The sequence below is a fragment of the Nomascus leucogenys genome, chromosome 6 (assembly GCF_006542625.1).
Source record: "Nomascus leucogenys isolate Asia chromosome 6, Asia_NLE_v1, whole genome shotgun sequence".
NCBI lineage: Eukaryota > Metazoa > Chordata > Mammalia > Primates > Hylobatidae > Nomascus > Nomascus leucogenys.
In genome coordinates this window covers 108,955,269-108,975,366 of record NC_044386.1, presented here as the reverse complement: position 1 = coordinate 108,975,366, position 20,098 = coordinate 108,955,269, and the positions used below count along the sequence as shown (strand labels likewise).

At 52.9% G+C, this 20,098-nt stretch overlaps 1 protein-coding gene and 1 pseudogene across 11 annotated transcripts in view; both read right to left on the bottom strand.

The window, feature by feature from the left end:
* SEMA4B (semaphorin 4B) overlaps positions 1 to 20,098 on the bottom strand; it is a 44,492-nt gene that overhangs the window by 9,502 nt on the left and 14,892 nt on the right. For 2 of the 11 annotated variants that reach the window (XM_030815014.1, XM_030815017.1), the window contains exons 2-5: positions 18,381 to 18,640; positions 2,563 to 2,726; positions 2,336 to 2,398; positions 252 to 350 (exon numbers count right to left, since the gene is read on the bottom strand). In XM_030815014.1, the coding sequence (XP_030670874.1) occupies positions 252 to 350; positions 2,336 to 2,398; positions 2,563 to 2,726; positions 18,381 to 18,519 (465 nt within the window). In that variant the 5' untranslated portion in view covers positions 18,520 to 18,640. Of the gene's footprint in view, positions 1 to 251; positions 351 to 2,335; positions 2,399 to 2,562; positions 2,727 to 5,089; positions 5,532 to 18,380; positions 18,785 to 20,098 lie in introns of those variants that run through there. The other 9 variants (XM_030815015.1, XM_012507315.2, XM_012507316.2 and 6 more) reach the window with 8 other exon arrangements.
* On the bottom strand, positions 12,954 to 15,109 carry LOC115835539 (annotated as a pseudogene).

Sequence of the window (20,098 nt, the reverse complement as noted above, 5' to 3'; positions counted from 1 at the left end):
GGGTGGGGCAGGATCTTCATGGGTGAGTGACTGCATGTGCCCCCGCCTCCCCGCACAGGGAGACATGGCTGTCAGGGCTGAGCTTTGTGCAAGGGTGTGGGACCTCAGGGCTCTTGGAGGCCAGTGATACCTAGAAGGCTCCCTCTGGGCTCTGCCTTTCACCAGGGGTCTATGCTACAGAACAGGATCCCTGGGGCGGAAAGAGGGTCAGTTCCCAGGCCAGCCTCAGGGCTGAAGGACAGGGTACTCACGATGTAGGTACACATGGGGCTGAAGGCTGCTGTGCCACAGGTGAACAGGTGACTGCTGCTGAGTGGCAAGAGGATCTTGATGTAGTTTTGACAGTCGCGCTGGGGGGAAGGAGCAAGGGGATATCAGTCCCATGCCCAAGCATGCCACCAGGGGGCACCGCCGAGCGCTCCCCACCACACCCAGGCCCAGCCTCTGCTCCCAGGACTGGGGAGGGGGCACTCAAGTCTAGGAACAAAGAACCCACGGGTTTTCTGGGGCACAGTGGAGCATGCATAGAGTGTGTGTAGAGTGTGTGTGCTGCAGGGAGCCTAGGGGCTCAGCTAGTTTTGTGACTGGCAAACTTTCCTACGGCCTAGGGGTGAGGGCACAGAATCCTACCCCCTTGAGTTGTACTGGCCCCCAGGAGCATCCTTGAAAACCACAGGCCCCTCCCAACCAAGCTGGGAGCTGATGAAGCCACAGCCCAGAGCAGGAGGAATGCTCAGCCCTGAACCCTGAACCCCAGATTCATGCATCACCTTCAATGGGGTGTCTAACTGGCACCTGCAACCAAGCTTCTTTCCGGTACTCCCTAGAACACATGCTTCCCCCGAGATCTGGCCACTTTCATTAATTCTGTCTTTTCAGTTGCTGAGGCCCTAAACCCAGTCAGCCTTGACTCTTCTTGTCGGTCATACCCCATAATTTCCCGCCCAGAAATCCTGGTGGCTCCATCTTCAAAATGCATCCGGAATCTGAGTATTTCTCACTGGTCTGAGCCATCACCATCACTCGCCCCTCACTGCTCTCCCTCCTCCTGTCCTTCCCCATGGAGGCTACTCTACCACAGTAGCCAGAGTGGCCCTCTTAGTACACGGGTGAGACCATGTCACATCTCTGCTCAGCCTTCCCCTGGCCTCCCAAATACCTCCCTCAGAGTGAAATAAAAAGTCCTGCCCCTCCTCCAGATATATCACGGTCAGCTCCTCACTCTCTCCTGATCTTGGCTCAAATGTCACTTTTTTAATGAAATGTAACCTGATCACCTTATTCCATCCCACCCCCCGCCAATAACATTTGTAAACTGACTACTTTTTCTTTTTCTTTCTTTTTTTTTTGAAACACAGTCTCACTCTGTCACCCAGGCTGGAATGCAGTGGCGCGATCTCTGCTCACTGCAATCTCTGCCTCCCAGGTTCAAGCGATTCTCCTGCTTCAGCCTCCCAGGTAGCTGGGGCTACAGGCGCCTGCCACCATGCCTGGCTAAGATTTTTTGTATTTTTAGTAGAGACGGGGTTTCACTATGTTGGCCAGGCTGGTCTCGAACTCCTGAGACACTACTCAGGAGACCATGAGGTGGAGACCTTGTGATCCACCTGCCTCAGCCTCCCACAGTGCTGGGATTATAGGCGTGAGCCACTGTGCCAAGCCTGCTTTTTCACAGTTAAATCTCCAGTACCTAAAAGTACATGGACACAGAGTGCGTGCTTAATCAATGTTAGCTGAACAACAGAATGGCAGCCAGGACTTGAACCTATGTCTTGATCCCAAGTCCAGCACTCTTTTGCCCTCATCTTACCCAGCACCTGCTGCACTTAGGAGCAGGAGCAGGAGGCCTCTAGGGGTGATGAGTCCTCCAGGAGAACCTGGGTTGAACCAGATTTCATCCTGTGCTTTGGCCAAAACCACACCAGAATCTGTCAGATGTGCTACATCAGGAATCATCTGCAGAGGGACACAACTCTCACCCCACCCAATCCCTGTTCATGCTGGAAGCTGACTTGTTAGTCCTTGTATCTATGAGCCAGGTGCCTTACACCTATTAGCTTCCTGAATCCTCACTGTAAGGCCAGTGAGACCGGATAATTATCCCCGTTTTACAGGTGGGCCCACTAAGCCTTAGAGAGGTGAATCTACTTGTCGAAGGTGGTAGAGGTGTAAGTGTAGTGCTGGGATTCAAACCCAGGCCTGGCCATCTCAGAAGCTTATGCCCTTCCCACCATACCTGGCTGTACCTGCTCCCACTTCCCACCTCTGGCCTGGATGGAAGTCCACCACCCTCCATCCCTCCTGCAGCTCAGCTCCCTTCCAGGTGTGGGCTCACCTGTGGGTCCTTGCCCTTGAAGCTGCACTGCTGTTTCTTCTCTGCATCTGCACCCCAAAGCAGCTGGGGAATGAGAAACAGGAAGGTAGTGGACAAAATGAAGGGTTTGCTGAGCCTCCCTCCTCTCCCATCGGCATCATCCTCAGACCCAGAAGGTCAAGCTTCCCGTCCATCTTCCCTCTGTGGTCCTTGACCCAGCCTAGCCAGCTCCAGGCAACATCTCTCACCTCCTGGTACTCCCCGCCTGGCAGGAAGCTGAGGTTGCTATTGAGGGCAAAGAGGGCCTCTCGAGCACCCACGTACAGGGTCCTGCCATCCCTGCTCAGCAGAAGGGCTGTGTAGTTGGAGATGTTTTCAGCTTCGAATCTGAGGAATGGCCGCTCTTCAGAGCCTGGGGAGAGGAAGATGGATATTACCTGGGGCCACCCCTCCCACGGGAAGCCTCTTAACACCAACCTCTAGATGAACTGGTTTAAAGGAAGGTAATTAGCAAGGCAAAGGGTGGCAAGGGGCTGGGGGAAGGGGGATCAGGTTTGATGGGCGAGCAGCATTCCTGGACTCTCAAACATTATATAAGAAACGATGCAGAGATGTATGCACAAGGATACTTACTATGGCACCCTTCACATTAATAAAAAACTGGAAACCAAAGAGTCAGTCCAACCAGAGGGGACCTTGTCAAAATAAATTATGATGCCCCAATCCAACTGAATACTATGCAGCTGGGAAAAAAAAGATGTATATTAGAAGCTCCAGAAAAACAAGCAAGAAAGGCATGGTCAAAATATCAAGCAAACTAAAATATAAAGTGATGAGTTTTGAGCACATAATAGAATATTAAGAAAGGAAAATACATTTAACACTTTCCTTTGAGTGACATTAGACCCAAAGAGAAGGAAATGTGAAGTGGGCCCTGCAGTGAATGCTATTTGCATTGACAGAGTAATACAAATGTTGAGCACTGGCTTTTTTTTTTTTTTTTTTTTTTTTTTTGAGATGAACTCTCGCTCTGTCGCCCAGGCTGGAGTGCAGTGGCATGATCTTGGCTCACTGCAACCTCCACCTCCCAGGTTCAAGTGATTCTCCTGCCTTGGCCTCCCAAGTAGCTGGGATTACTGGCATGCACCATCACACCCAGCTAATTTTTGTATTTTTAGTAGAGGCGGGGTTTCACCATGTTGGCCAGGCTGGTCTCAAACTCCTGAACTCAAGTGATCTGCCTGCGTCAGCCTCCCAAAAAAGCACTGGTCTTTGAGACTGATGGTTATTACACAGAATGGGAGTGTTTTCAATTTTGACCTCAGAAACCAGAACTGACGACAGACAGACATCATAATATGGTAGCAGGGTTGTCACAAGCTGCTGCCAATGACTAATGGAATAATAAATACAGGTCAAGTGTACTGTTTTATATTGCAAAGGTAACCAATAAAGGAAGTGAATACAGTACGGTGACAGAATATGTTGGGGGGAGGAAGGGAAGGGAGATGTAAGTGAGGGAAAGTCAGGAATTCAAATAAGCCAAGAAATAGTGGTGTAAGTATTTTACTTAAAAATATGGAGGAAATGGGCTGGGCGTGGTGGCTCACGCCTATAATCCCAGCACTTTGGGGTGGATCACCTGAGGTTGGGAGTTCGAGACCGGCCTGACCAACATGGAGAAATCCCGTCTCTACTAAAAATATAAAATTAGCCAGGCGTGGTAGCACATGCCTGTAATCCCAGCTACTCGGGAGGCTGAGGCAGGAGAACCGCTTGAACCTGGGAGGCGGAGGTTGCGGTGAGCCGAGATCGCACCATTGCACTCCAGCCTGGGCAACGAGAGTGAAACTCCATCTCAAAAAGAAAAAAAAAATGGAGGAAATAATGGTAGAACAAGAACCCTAAGAACCCTAAATGATTAAAGTCCCTTTTAAATTGGCCTGGGGCGGGGGAGGACAGACGTTTTTGCTTTTTATAATAAGCCCTTCTACACTTAAAAAATATATATATACATGCATGTATCCTTGATACACATTTTATTTATTTTTTGAGACTGAGTCTCACTCTGTTGCCCAGGCTGGAGTGCACTGGCATGATCTCGGCTCACCGCAACCTCCACCTTCCAGGTTCAAGCAATTCTTCTGCCTCAGCCTCCCGAGTAGCTGGGATTACAGGCATGTGCCACCATGCCCGGCTAACTTTTGTATTTTTAGTAGAGACAGGGTTTTGCCATGTTGGCCAGGCTGGTCTCGAACTCCTGGCTTCAATCAATCCAACCTGCCTCAGCCTCCCAAAGTGCTGGGATTACAGGTGTGGGCCACTGCGCCCAGACCTTGGTACACATTTTAAGTATCTTTTGTTTTTGCAGAATAACAACAAGGAAAGACACAAATTATCTACCACTAAGTGAAAATTAAGGTTATATTTAGTACGTATGGTCAAATTCTATTTTTTGTGGGAAAAATATAAGCATAGGAAAAAATCCAGAAGGATGTATCACAAAATACTAAAACATGGGCTCCCTGGTAGAATTATAGTAGCTTTCTTGTCTTTTTTACTTGTTATCATTTTTAGATTCTATAATAAGCAGGTTATCTTTATATAATGTGAAATAGATAAATCAAAGAAAAAAAAAAGAAACACACACACACTTACCCACCAGGGTACTGTTTATGCTTTGGGTAACTAATGGGTTTGGAGAGAAATTATTTTTAAAATTCTAAGCAGCTGATGAGAACAGAAAAACAAGCAAAGAGCAGCACCCTGACCAACCTCAGGCATGTTGTAGCGGACCAGTGGGTTATGACCACACAAACAGTCTCACGAAGCTGAGGAAGCAAAAAGTGCAACATGCCCAACCAAGCAGCTGTGAAGATGACTTCATGGGTGTTTACCTGTGGAGTGTTTTTACATACCCCCAGCCTGGTTCCATAAAGGGTGGGGAGACATGAAGAAAAGAAAGTAGTGAAATATAAACATTAAAATCAGGAGCAGAGAAAACCCAAATCTGAAGAAAATCTCAACCAGCAAGGAAGTAAAAATTCACATGAGTAGGTCAATGAGTCTTCGCACAGCTGGTAGAGAAGGGCTGCGCCTTTAGTGCTGGGCCTCTTGGTGGCCAAAGAAAAATGGGAAATGAAGCTACTCCATCCTCAATGTCCATAAGGAGGAACACATACCAGCCGTGTGGGGGAAGCTCAGCCTTTTTTTTTTTTTTTTTTTTTTTGAGACAGAGTTTTGCTGTTGTTGCCCAGGCTGGAGTGCAATGGCACAATCTCGGCTCACCGCAACCTCCGCCTCCCAGGTTCAAGTGATTCTCCTGCTTCAGCCTCCTGAGTAGCTGGGATTACAGGCATACGTGACCACGCCTGGCAAAGTATTTTTAGTAGAGACGGGGTTTCTCCATGTTGGTCAGGTTGGTCTCGAACTCCTGACCTCAGGTGATCCGCCTGCCTCGGCCTCCCAAAGTGCTGGGATTACAGGCGTGAGCCACCATGCCCAGCAGCTCGGTCTTTTTTTTTTTTTTTTTTTTTTTTTTTTGAGACAGAGTTTCTCTCTTGTTGCCCAGGCTGGAGTGCAATGGTGCAACCTACACCTCTCAGGTTCAAGCGATTCTCCTGCCTCAGCCTCCCAAGGAGCTGGGATTACAGGTGCTCGCCACCATGCCCGGCTAATTTTTGTATTTTCAGTAAAGACAGGGTTTCACCATGTTGGCTAGGCTGGTCTCGTACTCCTGACTTCAGGTGATCCGCCCGCCTCAGCCTCCCAAAGTGCTGGGATTATGGGCGTGAGCCACCGCGCCCAGCCTAAACTCAGCTTTATACCTGGCAGCAAATGGGGAAGGAAGCCCTCAGGTGGGGGGTGACACTAGTCAACAGGATGACGGGGGTCAGGTGGCTGAGCCACCACACCTGGCCCTCAAGTGGGCCCTTCTGTCAGGCAGCAGAGACATCGTCTCACTGAGCTGTAGTTTCTCATACATGTCACGGGAGGAATGAGACATATAAAGATCACAGGAGTCTCATGAGGAGTGAGACAAGGACAAACACTGCGGTCCCTCCTTATCTTTTGGATTTTTCCATAGTTATCTGGAAGCAAGGGCTGGTTCAGATAAGCTGGTTGCCCGTGCTTATCTACCTGCAGAAGAGTGTTTCCACCTGGGCAGGCCCTGTAAGTCTGCGCAGCAGACCGCCCTTGGAATCTGTCCAGACACAGAAATGCCAAGAGTCAGAGATAAGCCTCAGTCCCAGGTGGCAACTCAATCCCACTTACGCCTGGGAGAAGGGGTGGAAACCTGCCTCGGGCACTACAGAGTGCAGCCGGCTGGAGGGGAAGCCTACAGACCAGCCAGTTCCTGGTTCAGCCCAGGCCTCCAAACGAGCCAGCCACAAGCCCTCCAGCCATGCTGGGAGTAGAGTGAATGAACCGACAAAGGGACAGAAAGTGGAATGTGCCTTGGAGAGGGGGGTGAAGGGCCCCTTAACCAGGCTTTCTCCTTCTGGGGCTTCCCTTCCGCACTTGCCCTCATCTCTCTGCCCTAAGACTCAGACTGAAAGCCATGGTGTGCAGAGTAGAGTTAGAGACCTGAGTTCAAAGCCATCCTCTACCACTTACTAGCTGTGTGCCACCAGGACACGCCACTTAACTTCTCAAAGCCCCGTTTTCCTTATCTGTAAAATGGGGAAAATAATAACACTTTGCCTCATGGGGTTGTTATTAGAAAAAATGAGATTACGTATGTAAATAATAATATACATAATAACCCACATTTACTGAGACAGCTTTGCTCAAAACAACGTTGCACATGGTTTGCAGTGTGGCATGGTGTCTGGCACACGACCAACACTCAATGAGTGACTCAAAAACAAAATCCAAAAGCCCCACAGGAAAATCCGGCCCGGTGAGAGCTGCCAGAGGGGCAGGGCTCCTTAGGGGAGTTGGGCCTCCCTCATCCAGGGGGTTCACGAACTTAGCCTGGGGGATTCTAACTTAGGCACGCACCTGGTCACACGAGGGTCTCATGGCCAAAGCCAGACAGCATCAGCTCAGAAACAGAGACTTGTGTGTCACAGGCTCGTGTTGCGGGCGCGAGCTCGTCTGTGCTCGGTGTGAGTGGTGTTACTGTCTAAGGAGCCAGGTGCTTGGGTCACCTCCAGAGTGACTGCAGACGTCTGTGCAGGACCCTGCCTGAGCTTGCCTGTGGGGTGTGTGTGTGTGTGTGTGTGTGTGTGTGTGTACACGGTACCGCAGGGCTTGTCCACGCTTGCGCACTCACTCCTAGGTGCTCTTTGTGCAGGGGTGACAGGGAGGGGGTGTTTCTGTACTTTACTTCCTGCGAGGGGCTGGTGCACCTTGGGGTCAGTCTTAGCCTTTATGCTCTCCGTTGTGCCAAAGAGTGTCTTGCTGGCTCTCCTGGGCTGCCTGTGCTGCTCGGACATCCTCTAAATCCATCTATCCAGTGGGTTAGTCCAGTATGAAGCAAGCAGGGCACGCCGAGGCTGCGGCCGGTTTCCCCGCTCAGGATGAACCCTCTCCCTCCACCCCGACAGGCTTCAGCCAGGGGCTTCTCCAAGGCCAGTGCATCCCACTAGGCAGATCATCCTTCAAGAAGGCAGAATGGGGCTGGTCTGGGGCTGCCCTATCCCTCCCTGGAGGGAAACAGCACATGGAGTGGGCACATAAGAGTCACCTGCAAGGTCCCCACTGCCCACCCCAGGAAGTGGGGTTCTGAGTAGGAAGTGATGTGGGAATACTCAGCCCCCAGCCCCATGTAAGGGTCCTCCTTCCCTGTGACTCAGCAGGAAGCCTGGAGCTCTCTGGGGTGAGACAGGAATAGGGCTCAGCACCATCCCCACCCTGGGTAGTCCCCACCCCAGGCCAGCCAGCTAGCTGCAGCAGCGCTGTGACTCAGAGCCCCGCCCCACCTTTCTCTCTACTGTGGCTCCGGGCACGGCAGCAAGACGCTGACCTGGCCCTAACATCCCACCCTCTACAGGCCCCAGCAGGATCAGGCCAGAAAACACCAGCTTCCCTGTGGAGTCGGTGGGGAAGGGGCCTCCAATGCAAGGAGGCAGCCAGGGGCCTCCCCGACTCTCAGAGAGGCGTCTGGGAGGGACAAGTCCCCAGAGAGCCTCCTGAAAGGCTGTTGTAGCCCTTCGTCCCCAGGGATGTCACAATAAGTCACCAGAACCTTGGACCCACTTATCCCAGCAGCAGCCCCACCTCTAGGACAGGAGTGCTGACGGGGCCTCAGTCAGCAGGAAACTGGGACACACTGCCAACCTGGGTGCACTTCCTTCCTCCACACGGCCCGTGTTGGGCAGGGCAGCCACCTCTTCCTCATGGAGCATGGAAGAGGGGGCCACCTTCTGCTGACACCAGCCCAGTGCCAGAGTCGAGTCCCTGACCAGGGACTCTGGGCAGAGGTTGGGGGTGTTGTGTGCCAAGGGTCCTCCCATGGACTGAAGTCACCAAGAAAGTGGCAACGAGGGCCAGGAAACCTGGCCTCACAGCATCTGTGCTCCTGGGGCATGCCCCGGAAAGCCACTGCTACAGCCCCAAGTGGGCAGACCAAGAGCCTCTGCCAGAACCCCCAGGCAGTCCCAGCCCCGACCTAGGGCCTGTGCCACGGCTGCACAGACCACTGCCGTCACCTTAGGAGCCTGCCCGCCGCCTGCCTGCCACCTGCCTGCTCACAGGCCTACCCAAGGCCACACTCAGTCCCTCTGCTCAGGGGCTGGCTCCCCGCTAACAACACCGCTCCTAGGGCCTCTGCCCTGGGTCTGCCTTCCTGCCTTTATAGATGTCTCCACTTCCAAGGAAATCGGGGTCATCAGGCATAAACAACCTGAACTTCCCGCCCCATCTCCTCAGAGACCAAATCCTATGTCACCAACTCTACCTCCCAGAAAGCAGTTTTTGTTCCAATGTCCATTCTAGAAACTTTTGTGCCTCCCTCCACCTGCCTTAGACAAGCTCCCAAAGAGAACAGCCACCCCAGGCCATCTCTGCCTCTCACCTTCCACTCACTCCTCCACAGAAGCTGGGCCTCAGCCAGCCCCACGCTCAGCGGGGCCAGCCCTGCCTAGAGCCCAGGGATCGCCTCACTGCCAGACCCCAGCCACGGGCCACGCCGCCCCGTCCTCTAGGTGTCTGTGCCCCCAGTCTCAAGCATCACCCCGTGTCTCCCTCACATGCCTTCTGGGCCTCTTAGCCCTCAAAGAGCTGAAGTATGTGAGCACTTCCTCAGCCCTTTAAATGGATTAAGTCATGTCATCCTCACAAGGCTGCTGTGTTTCATTATCTCTGTTTCAGGCGCGAGTCGTCCCCGGGAGGAGTGGTGGGGATGCCGCCTGACCCTGGGCCACCTGGCTGCAGCGTCTGTGTTGCTGACCACCCTCCCGCCTCAGGCTTTGCTCCTGAATGTTCTTGCTCTCTGGGTCCGTCCGCTCTTGGCCTTGCTCTTCTTACTCCGTTCAAGCCCCTGGCGATCCCCAAATCTCTTCATCCAAGTGCAGATCTTCCTCCAACACACCAGACCCCACAGTGCAGGAGGGTCTCTGTGGGTACCTCCCACCACCTCACCACCCCCTTCCAGTCTCCCTCCCTGGCTTGGGATTTTGTGTCTGTGTGTGGCACCACTCACCTGGGTGTCTCACCATCCTCCTTCCTCAGAAGTCCAGCCTATAATCAAATCCTGCCAATTTTCTCTCAATATTTTCCAAATCCACTCCCCTCACCATCCCCACTACCACAGTCCTGAGCCTGGCACCAACCTCTCTCACCTAGGCCACCACCACAGCAGCCTCCCAACCAGCCTCCCACCTCCAGGCCAGCTGCTATGCTGCAGCCAGAGGGCTCCCTGGGAGCCGTCGCTGTTCTGCCTAAAACTTCAATAGCAGCCCATCGTCCGAGCTCCTAACTTGCCAGCGCTTGCCACCCACCCACCTCCTGGTTCGACCAAGTGACATGGAACTGCAACTCATGGGCCCAATTCTCATCTCCGGTCTGTTCAGGAAGTCCCCTCCACCCAGAAGGCTTTCCTTTTGACTAACTCACACTCATCCTTTGAGACTCAGCTCAGTTCTACCTCCTCCAGGAGGCCTTCCTGAATCCCCGGCTGGGCAAGGGCCCTTCTCCGTATGCTCATCATTTCCTGTTCACACGTCTTGCAGTGCACTGGTGACGCTGTCTGATGATGGCAATGTTTGATGTTTGATGATGATGATGGTCTTTCTGTGCTCTTCTCTTTTTTATTTTTTTTTTAAGACAGTCTTGCTCTGTCACCCAGGCTGGAGTGCAATGGCATGATCTTGGCTCACTGCAACCTTGAACCTTGGGTTCAAGTGATTCTTCCGCCTCAGCCTCAGCCTCCTGAGTAGCCAGAATTACAGGCACCTGTCATCATGCCCGGCTAATTTTTGTATTTTTCTTTTTTTTTTTTTTTTTTAGTAGAGACGGGGTTTCACCATGTTGGCCAGGCTGGTCTTGAACTCCTGACCTCAGGTGATCCACCTGCCTCGGCCTCCCAAAGTGTTGGGATTACAGGCATGAGCCATCATCGCGCCCGGTCTTTGTGCTCTTCTCTTCCACCAAGCTGAGAGCATCTTCAAGATCAAGACCATGTCTTATTCATATTTGTATCAACTGGTCAGGTGAGCTCCCAGCAGTTGTTCCATAAATGTTTGTTGACTGAACGAACGAATGACACAGTCCCAGTCAGAGTGCTCCAGCTCAGAGAGGGGCCCCAGATAAAAATGGGGCAATGTGGAGGTCCTGAAGCGTCATACTCACAGAAGTGTGTCTGAGAAGCACTGCTTCCACTCTGACCCCTCCCAAAAGCACTGAACACATAGAAGTATAACAGCTGATAGGAGTTCGAGACCAGCCTGGGCAACATGATGAAACCCTGTCTCTACCAAAAATGCAAAAATTAGCTGGGCATGGTGGCATATGCCTGTGGTCTCAGCTACTCAGGAGACTGAGGTGGGAAGATCGCTTAAGCCTGGGAGGCGGAGGTTGCAGTGAGCCAAGATCTCACCACTGCAATCCAGACTGGGTGACAGAGTAAGAGCCCATCTCAAAAAAAAAAAAAAAAAAAAAAAAAGAATTAAAAAGAAAAAGAAAAAAAGAATTAAGAAGTATGACAGCTGAAAGTATGGTAGGGAGACAGGAAACAAGCCTCAGGGACTGGAAGGGGCACAAGACATGTGTGTGAATCCTGACTTGATCACTGACCCACTGTGCAACCCCGAACAAATCCTCAGCCCTGAGAGGGCTGCCTTGCAGGATTGCTGAGAAGACTAAATAAACACAGTACGTGGCAGTGCCAAGCTCTGCACAGATTAGGGGTCAGTGACCATCAACCATCAAGATGAGTTCTCCCCATGCTCCCTACTCCTCTCCTTGCTTCTTGCCTTCTACTTTTATTCACACGCAAGACTTAGCCCCAGACATGTGCTGCTACATAGAATGGGGGTCCACCCTTACCAGATCTTCAGAAAAGCTGGAAACCTAGATTTTTATGTAAAATTTCCTAAGTTTTAAATATCAGCAACTAATTAAAATTTTTTCTCTTTCTTTCTTTTTTTTTTGTTTTTTTGAGATGGAGTTTTGCTCTTGTTGCCCAGGCTGGAGTGCAATGGCACGATCTCGGCTCACTGCAACCCGTCTCCTAGGTTCAAGCAATTCTCCTACCTCAGCCTCCTGAGTAGCTGGGATTACAGGCGCCCGCCACCATGCCCAGCTAATTTTTCTATTTTTAGTAGAGATAGGGTTTCACCATGTTGGCCAGGCTGGTCTCAAACTCCTGACCTCAGGTGATCCACCCACCTTGGCCTCCGAAAGTGCTGGGATTATAGGCGTGAGCCACCGCACCTGGCCTAATTAAAACTTTTCTAAAGAACTTGGAAGTCAAATAAAATGTATCTCCAGGCTGGCTGTGGCCCACTACCCCTCAGTTTGCAAACTTCTGTCTGAGATGTGTGCCCTAGTCTCCTGTGTGCCACATTCCTGACAACCAAGTCTGCCAGCCCTGCCCTCTTTCCAACCATGGCCATGCCACCAGGGGCCTTGGCTGGACCCCTTGCCCTGTCCAGAGGCTAACCTCAACAGATTTCTTTAACAGATGGAAATATATAACCTGCAATTATTCAAGGGCTGAGCCGGGTCATCTTGCTGCTTTTGTACGATTCACAGGTGAAGCAGGAGGCAGCTGTTCGAATGGAAAGAATGTGGTGGCTGAATCGAGAACTGTGGCCCAAGGCTTGGTCCCAAACTCTTCTATGGCTGCATGACCTTGATAATGAGTTAGCTTCACTGAGCTTTGGTTTCCTCATCTGCATGAGACAAAGCAATACACTTCCACATCCAACACCAGTGCCTGGCACACAGTGAGCGCACCACAATGGCCGCTTTTCTTTGCTCTTCCTGTTGGCCCCCTTCCTAGAGGATGGGCCAAAAGATGCCAAAAAAGAGGACGTAAGTTGGCTAATTTGGCTCCTCTTTAGAAGTATGGTAAAATGATGGCTTCTGTCTCCTACCTACCATCCCCACTGAAACCCCCTCACCACAGGCCCCCTACCTCTTTGAAGCCTGTTAGACTACAGGGTGGGCTTCCAGATCCACGAGTGCAGAATAGAGCTTCCATGCACAACAGGTCAGATCACAGGCCTGGGAGGCAGAACTCTAGCAGTTGGACAAAACACCCCACCTCTGTGTATCACTCTGTAGCCACTCTACTCTTCTGTGACCATCTCTGCCACAGGGCACGAGCCAGCCCCTAGTGTTCCAGTATTCAGTGCCCAGAAGAGGGTCGATGGTGAGCTAATAAGTATAGAGCCACTGTGGGCAACAGGCTTTTTTTTTTTTTTTTTTGTGAGCCAAAGATATTTTCTTCATTTCTTGCATTCGAAGTACTCTCTGATGACATCCATGGCCTGAGACTCCTTGCCATAGTCCTTAACTACTATCAACCAACCACTTTACCAGGTTTCCCCCTCTGTCAGTTTGACAGAGGCCTACCCATTCCCCCAGTGTCTTGTTGTCATCATCGTTAATTAGGTTGATTTGGTGCTCAGCACAAAGGGCCTCCACCAACTTGACATACGTAGTCTCATCACAGTTGGATGCAAGCACACAAAGATGGGCTTGGTGCTTGTCTAAGGCTTTGGCAGCTTTGCGAATTCCATGTGCTAGGCCGTCGTGGATGACGGCTGTCTTCAGTACCTCTTCTAAAGCAGCATTAATATCCATTACACCTCCAGCAGCAATGCCTTCCTCGGCCATGGCAGTGGGTTACGGGTGAAGCTGAATCTTGAACGCACCCGAGCCTGAGCCTCCGTCTCTGCATGACTTGGCAGCAGGGAAAGAGCCACCAGGCTTTTAATTATCTTATCTTACAGACAGGATAGCTGTCCCACTCCCAACACAGGGAGGTCAGAATGTAGAGGAGGGCAGGGGAACCAGCTGGGGAAAAGCATGGAGAATGCAGTCCAAGGGAGGAGACTTCCCCAAAAAGCTAATCTGAGGGAAGGCAGGCCTCGACCACAGGAGTCTCACGTTGTGTTGTTCCTGTTCCCCCTGATCCCGAGGGAGGGCCACATCAGAGGCCCCCTGAGTCCTGCGCCAGCCTGAGCACCCATGGGGGTGGAGTGAGAGGCAACAGGCTCTGAGAAGATAAAGGAAGGAGTGATTGATGACATGACCCAAGTCTAGCCTTTTCTCCAGGCCCCGTGCCACTCTCTGTCTCTTGCCTAGAGGATGAACATGCTGGTATATCCAGATGTGCCCCAAAAGTTGTGCAAGTTTAGAGCTTTCCTGGGTTGGCACATAGGTATTTCAACACCAGCTGGATGTGGGTTGTGCAGAAGGCAGAGCAGAACCAGTGAGGGGCAGGCAGGGAGAGGCATGGTCCAGCCCCATGCAGAGGAGGTTCTTCAGGCAAAGGAGGACTTTGAAAAGGCTGAATCAGGAGCACTTAATAACTGGGCTATAATTAAGCAGGACCCCTGATAATAACCTCAAATCAGCCCCTGGGGGCCTTGCTTTGTCTTTTCTACCAGGGCAGGCGCTAAGCCTGACAGGCATGGCACCTAGCAGAGGGCCTGCATACCACCAGTGTGCACCAAAATGGATGCAAATAACCTCACCAAGCAAGGCTGGCAGGGGATTTCTAGCATACCAGAGCAGAAGCTACCTTTTTACTACAGATGCAGCACGTGCCAGGCACCATGCCAAACACTTTACATACATTATTTCATGTAATCCTCTCAGAACACTGTGAAGATGGCCATTATTCCTATCTTGCTAATGTGAAAATGGGCATGGAGAAGGCCAGGAGCTTGCCCCAGGTTGTGCAGTTAGTAAGGGTGGCAAGCTACTTTACAAAGCCAGGCTCTGAGCATCCACAGTTAGAGCACCTTCCACTCGGCTCCGCAGAGCCAGAGAGATGCCGGCCCATAGGACAGAGCTGGAGACAAAGGTTCATATCCAGCTGAGACCATGTCAAGGAGGGAAGCCAGTAACCGGGCTGAGGGCTCAACAAGCGATCAGCATCAGGGCTTCCCAGGGCAGCCTTGACCCTGGCTGCCTCCTCCAGGGCCAGAGGGCAAGCAGCTGATTTGTGCCAAATGCCCCATTCTCTCTGCTCAATGGGGTTTTGTTGACTGCCGTTTGTAGGCCTACAGATTTCTGTCCAATCTGTTTCAGAAATACTGCGTCCAGAGCTTTCCCGCCTGGCACTTCTGGGGCAGGAGGGAATTAATAACTCCCTTTAAGGCCGGACGTGGTGGCTTGTGCCTGTAATCCCAGCACTTTGGGAGGCCAAGATGGGTGGATCACCTAAGGTCAGGAGTTCGAGACCAGCCTGGCCAACATGGTGAAATCCCATCTCTACAAAAATACAAAAATTATCTAGGCATGGTGGTGGGCACCTGTAGTCTCAGCTGCTTGAGAGGCTGAGGCAGGAGAATCATTTGAACTTGGGAGGTGGAGGCTGCAGTGAGCGGAGATGGTACCACTGTACTCCAGCCTGGGAGACAGAGCGAAACTCCCTCTCAAAATAATAATAATAATCACTCCCTTTAAGTGTCCAAATAAGGTGGCCCAAAAAGACTTTGGAGGGCCATGAGAGCAGGTGTGTTTTGTTTCTCCCCACATGGCCAGGCTGGGAGGCACTGGGCGCCATTGCTTCTACTCAGCACCAATCCTGCTCCTGACCGAGGCTTTGGTCCTGGAGCTCTGCATGGTAGTTCCAACGCAAGAGAACCCAAATTCAGCACACTTCTTTGAAGTATTCCTTTCAGAGACTTCCAGCTGACTGTGGAGCCCCCAGTGGCTGTCCCCCCATCCTCCTCCCCCTACTGGCCACTGGGCAAGGCCACAAATCAGCCCCCTGCATCTTAAGCACCCCAGGAATGTGCTGTTCATCAACAATAATTAGGATTCCCTATGAAGGACCCCAGATGCAGGGCAAGCTGGACGCTCCACTTCAAGGGATTTTGTTTTAAACCACAGACATAGCCCCACTGTCCCTAGGCATCTGGGTCCTTATGGGGCGTGGGTGGGAATTCAGTAGAGGAGTGAGTGGCAGGAGGAAAGGGGGGTGTGTAATCTCCAGTTCCATGACCGTTTCTCCTAAGATGCATGTGAGGGAGGGTACTAGGGCCCTGGGCCCGGCATCCCATGGTCACCACGAGCCTGCCCAGGATGGGCACACTGCCAGGAACATCTAATGAGCCCCCTGGGATGAGGCAGGAAACTGCCTTAGGCCACACTCAAGGGTGAGCCTGTTCAGTTACGAGGGCATTCCCCTCCCGGACTCCCAGCCAGCCCTGGGACCTGCATATAGGTAAGAATAGGAGGTGGGTATGAGGGCCAAGAGGAAGCCCAGAGAGGGGGCACTCCAGGGTATAGTGGCAACTCAGTCGACTGTAGATACGTGCTCACAAGTTCAGGTAGCTAGGTGCCACTACACTATTCCAGGGCTTTGGTGGGACTGGAAAAATGGGCCACTCTGGGCAGACCTAGCCCCAAGAACATAGCAGAAGGGGTCTTTTGCTCCAGGATTCCCAGGTTGGAGAGCTGAGTGTGGACTGCCTTTCAGGTCCTCTCAACCCTCAGCTGGGCACTTTGGTACAATGCACAAAATGCAAGCCCGCCTACGACAGCCCTGACAGGTGAATGCTGGTGTGTGACAGAAACCTGGGAACAGTCACAGGCTTGTAGAAGTGGGCCAGGTCCTGCAGCTGCGTTGGTAATAATAACCAAGTATTCTAGCTGCTCCTCGGGAAGCAGGTCCCCTCGATTCCCCTCACTGCTCTCTAGTTCTGCCTTCTAGCTACCCTGTGATTGTCCCATCCAGTTCCAGAGTTGGACCTGAAACCTACTGTCTTTTGACATGGTCCCATGAGCTAGCCCAGCTTTCCCAAGGCCATAAGTGGAGTCCATTGGAGCATCTGCCCCCATCTCACTTTGCCTTCTCCCAAAAATGAGAGGGTCTGAGGGCAAAGGGAGTTGTGGCCACAACAGAAGTAGCAAGGCAGCAGGCCTGGGGCTGGTTACACCTGTTCATCCTGACTTCACAAGCTGAAGCACCCAAGGGGCTACAGTCAAACTAATACCCCAACCCTGTCCTAACCCCAGGCAGAATCACCCCAGATCTGGGCGGAAGGTACAGGAGTAAACTCTGAGCTGAATAACACTCATTCAGCGGTTCCTGTACCAGGCCCTGTCCTAACGACTTTTCAGACATGAGCTGATTCAATCCTCACTACCTTGAGGTAGGTTCTGTTATTATACCTGTTTTACAGATGAAGAAATCAAGACCCAGAAACTTTAAGTAGCCTGCTCAAGGTCACACGGTTACTAAGTGGCTGAGATAGCATTTGAACCCAGCTCATCTGCAATATTTCAGACAGGGGTTCAGATAGGGTTACTTGAAGCCGCTAGGGCCCTGCCTTAATTTAAGTGCTGATTCTACTATTTCCCTTTGTAAATAGGATGCTTTTAGAGGTGGGGATGCTGTGAGGAGATGGAAGTCTGGTACAGTTTCAGTCTGTAACCTCTAATTTATACATGCTTTATTCCAATTCATACAATATGACAATCAACAAGTTAAAGGGCTTGCGGATACGACATCTGTTGGGCACTTATAAACTTCATACCCGAGTAACACCTTGCAAGGCACCTATGACTCTGCCTATTTTGCAGATGAGAAAAGTGGGACACTGGGAGCAGAAGGTACTTACTTGCCCAGTGGAAGAAATGGGCTTGGGATCCAGGACCCTCTGCATCTAAAGCCCAAGTGCCCCAAGAAGAGCTGGAGAAGCAACCGGATGGAAGGGAAAAGGAGAGGGAAGGGCGGAGGGCTGAAACAGGAGGTGGCCACAGAAGCAGATGTGAGGACCAGGAAAGGAACCCAGCCAACCAGGATGCTACTCCCAGGTCACTCTGAGGAGGGGTCGCGCCCAGGACTTGGGAATGTGAGCGCCCAGAGCTGCCCCCATCCGCAATCTGGTCGCTCCCAGGGCCTGGAGGTCTCTCCATGCTGGGGCTTGGGGCTGCACTGGCAAGCCAGGGATGGAGGGGCGGAGAGGGAGGATCGGGCGCCCGCCCGCCCCACCACAGCTCCCGGCCCTGCTGCGACTTGCTGGGAATACCAGAACCCCAGTGTTTATAGGACTGCAAGCAGTGGCCTCCCTCTACCCCGAGCCGCCCTCGGGGGCGGCACCGCGGTCGGCTCTGGTCAGCATCAAAGACAAGCAGATGGGCAGGCGGACCCCGCCGAAAGTGCATCCTCCTAAGGGAACTAGCGGGGACGACAGAGCGGGCTAGACCCCATCCCTGCCCAGAAAGAAAACTGAAGAAAGGGGCCCGCGGCCTCACAGCTCCCCTCTCCTCTCCCTCCCTCCGCGCAGCGCTTTGAAAAAAGAAGGGGTCCTAATGGATCCCGTGCCTCCGACACGTCCCCTCCTTGGTCCTTTGTCACGGCCACCTCCGCACGAGGCACGTCCCCGGCAGCCTTCCTTCCCCTGGCCCGCGCCCCCGGGTCCCCGGCACTCACCCAGCGGCAGGCTGATCCGGGGGCTCAGCGCGCAGGTCGGAGGCGGCGGCTGCAGCAGGAGCAGCAGCAGCAGGAGCAACAGCGGTGGCCGAGGCGGCAGCGCTCCCCACGGGGCAGCGAGCCAGCTCCTCGGGCCCATCGCTGCGCACAGCACTCGGAGAGCAGGAGCGACGGTGTCCCGCGGCTCGGCTGGACTCACGGGCAGCAGCTCCGCCCCGCGGTCCGCCCCCGAGTCGCCCTGGGGGCCCCCGCCTTCGGACCTGGGGGGCGGGAGGTGGGAAATAGGGTCACGTGGGCCCTGGCGAACGCAGTCCCCCTCCGCGGGGTACCGCAGTGCTCCCGCCAGCGCCAGCCCCGCAGCCTGGGCTTGGGCAGAGCTCACCCGCAAGCGGCGGAGGGCGGGGCCGAAGGAGGAAGTCGGCCGTGAGCCCTGCCGGCCCGCCCCTTCCCCCTTCCTCTTTCCCGGGGGCTGGCGGGGCAAGGGGCGGCAGCTCGGGGCGCGGCCTCAGGGGGCCAAGCCCGGGATCAGTAGCCCTGGCGGCCGCCGGAGCGCTGGGACGCGGACGAAAGCCGACCCCCAGCTCCCCTCCCCCACTGCTCAGACCCTCCCACCGCCGCCCAGGCCCCTTCCGGCTCCTCTGGGACCCTCTGCTAGTGGCGTTGGTTTGGGGACACGCTGCGTCCCCACTATGCGCCTAGGGAGTTGGGGGGCGGCTGGTGATTAGGCCTTGGTCTCCTCCCTTTAGGCGCCCCCTTCCCTCTTACTCCTGGCGACCCCCTTGTTCCTGCGGCCAAATGAACTCGGCCGAACTTGTGCTGACACCGGGGCTAGCAGCTCGAGAGTCCAATTTTTGCACAGGTCCATCCACTGCAAGTCATGGCTGGGCATTCGCTACAAGCTCAGCACTTAGTCTAGGCACCCTGCGGGCTTGTTCACTTAGTATTCTGTCCACGCGAAGCCCTCGGGTGGGGGAAGGGCAACATTAGCTTAAGTGGGATAATAGGATTTAATGTACTGCTGAGGAGGTAAGACCTTCAAAACCTGCACGTGACCCGGCAGGGGAAGGGAATCCCTAAGACTGGAGTGGAAGCCCAGAGGCACCCACCCCCAATCCTCCCGGCTCCTAACATCTCCATGGGTGGAGCTCAGCTCTGCTGAGACCAGGGGTTTCCAACTGCAGCCTGGACCATTAGCAGATTCTGAAATCAATTTAGTGGATCCCAAGACCCTTAAGAAACAAATAAAACATAGAAACTATCTAAGCAATAATCTCAAAGGATAAATAATTTTGGGAAAGCTACAACTTTTCCTAAGTGTGCACAGGATTACAGAAAAATGTAGTAGTTCCTCCTGTAGTTAAGAGTCCAAAAGAGTGAAAGCCTCTGCTAGTTATTTCCATGGCAGTAGAGACCATCTCTCCATAAATTTGCTGCAATTGCGGGAAAGCTCCTCTTCACCCCCAGCCAAAATCAGCTTCCTCAGAGCACCTCTTTTCCTCTCCTCCCGACTTTCAGGGTCTGCCACATCTGCTCCCACAACAGGGATGCTGTCAAGAGAGTGGGCACAGCACCCACATGGTCCCAGGTCTCCTTGCTTACAGCTAAGCTTCCTCATGCTTCATGATTTCTGTACCTCCATCACCCTTCTGTGGACATGGTGCAGGCTAGCAGCATCCCTTTTAAAGGGGCTCCCAGCACTGGACACAGAATTCCACATG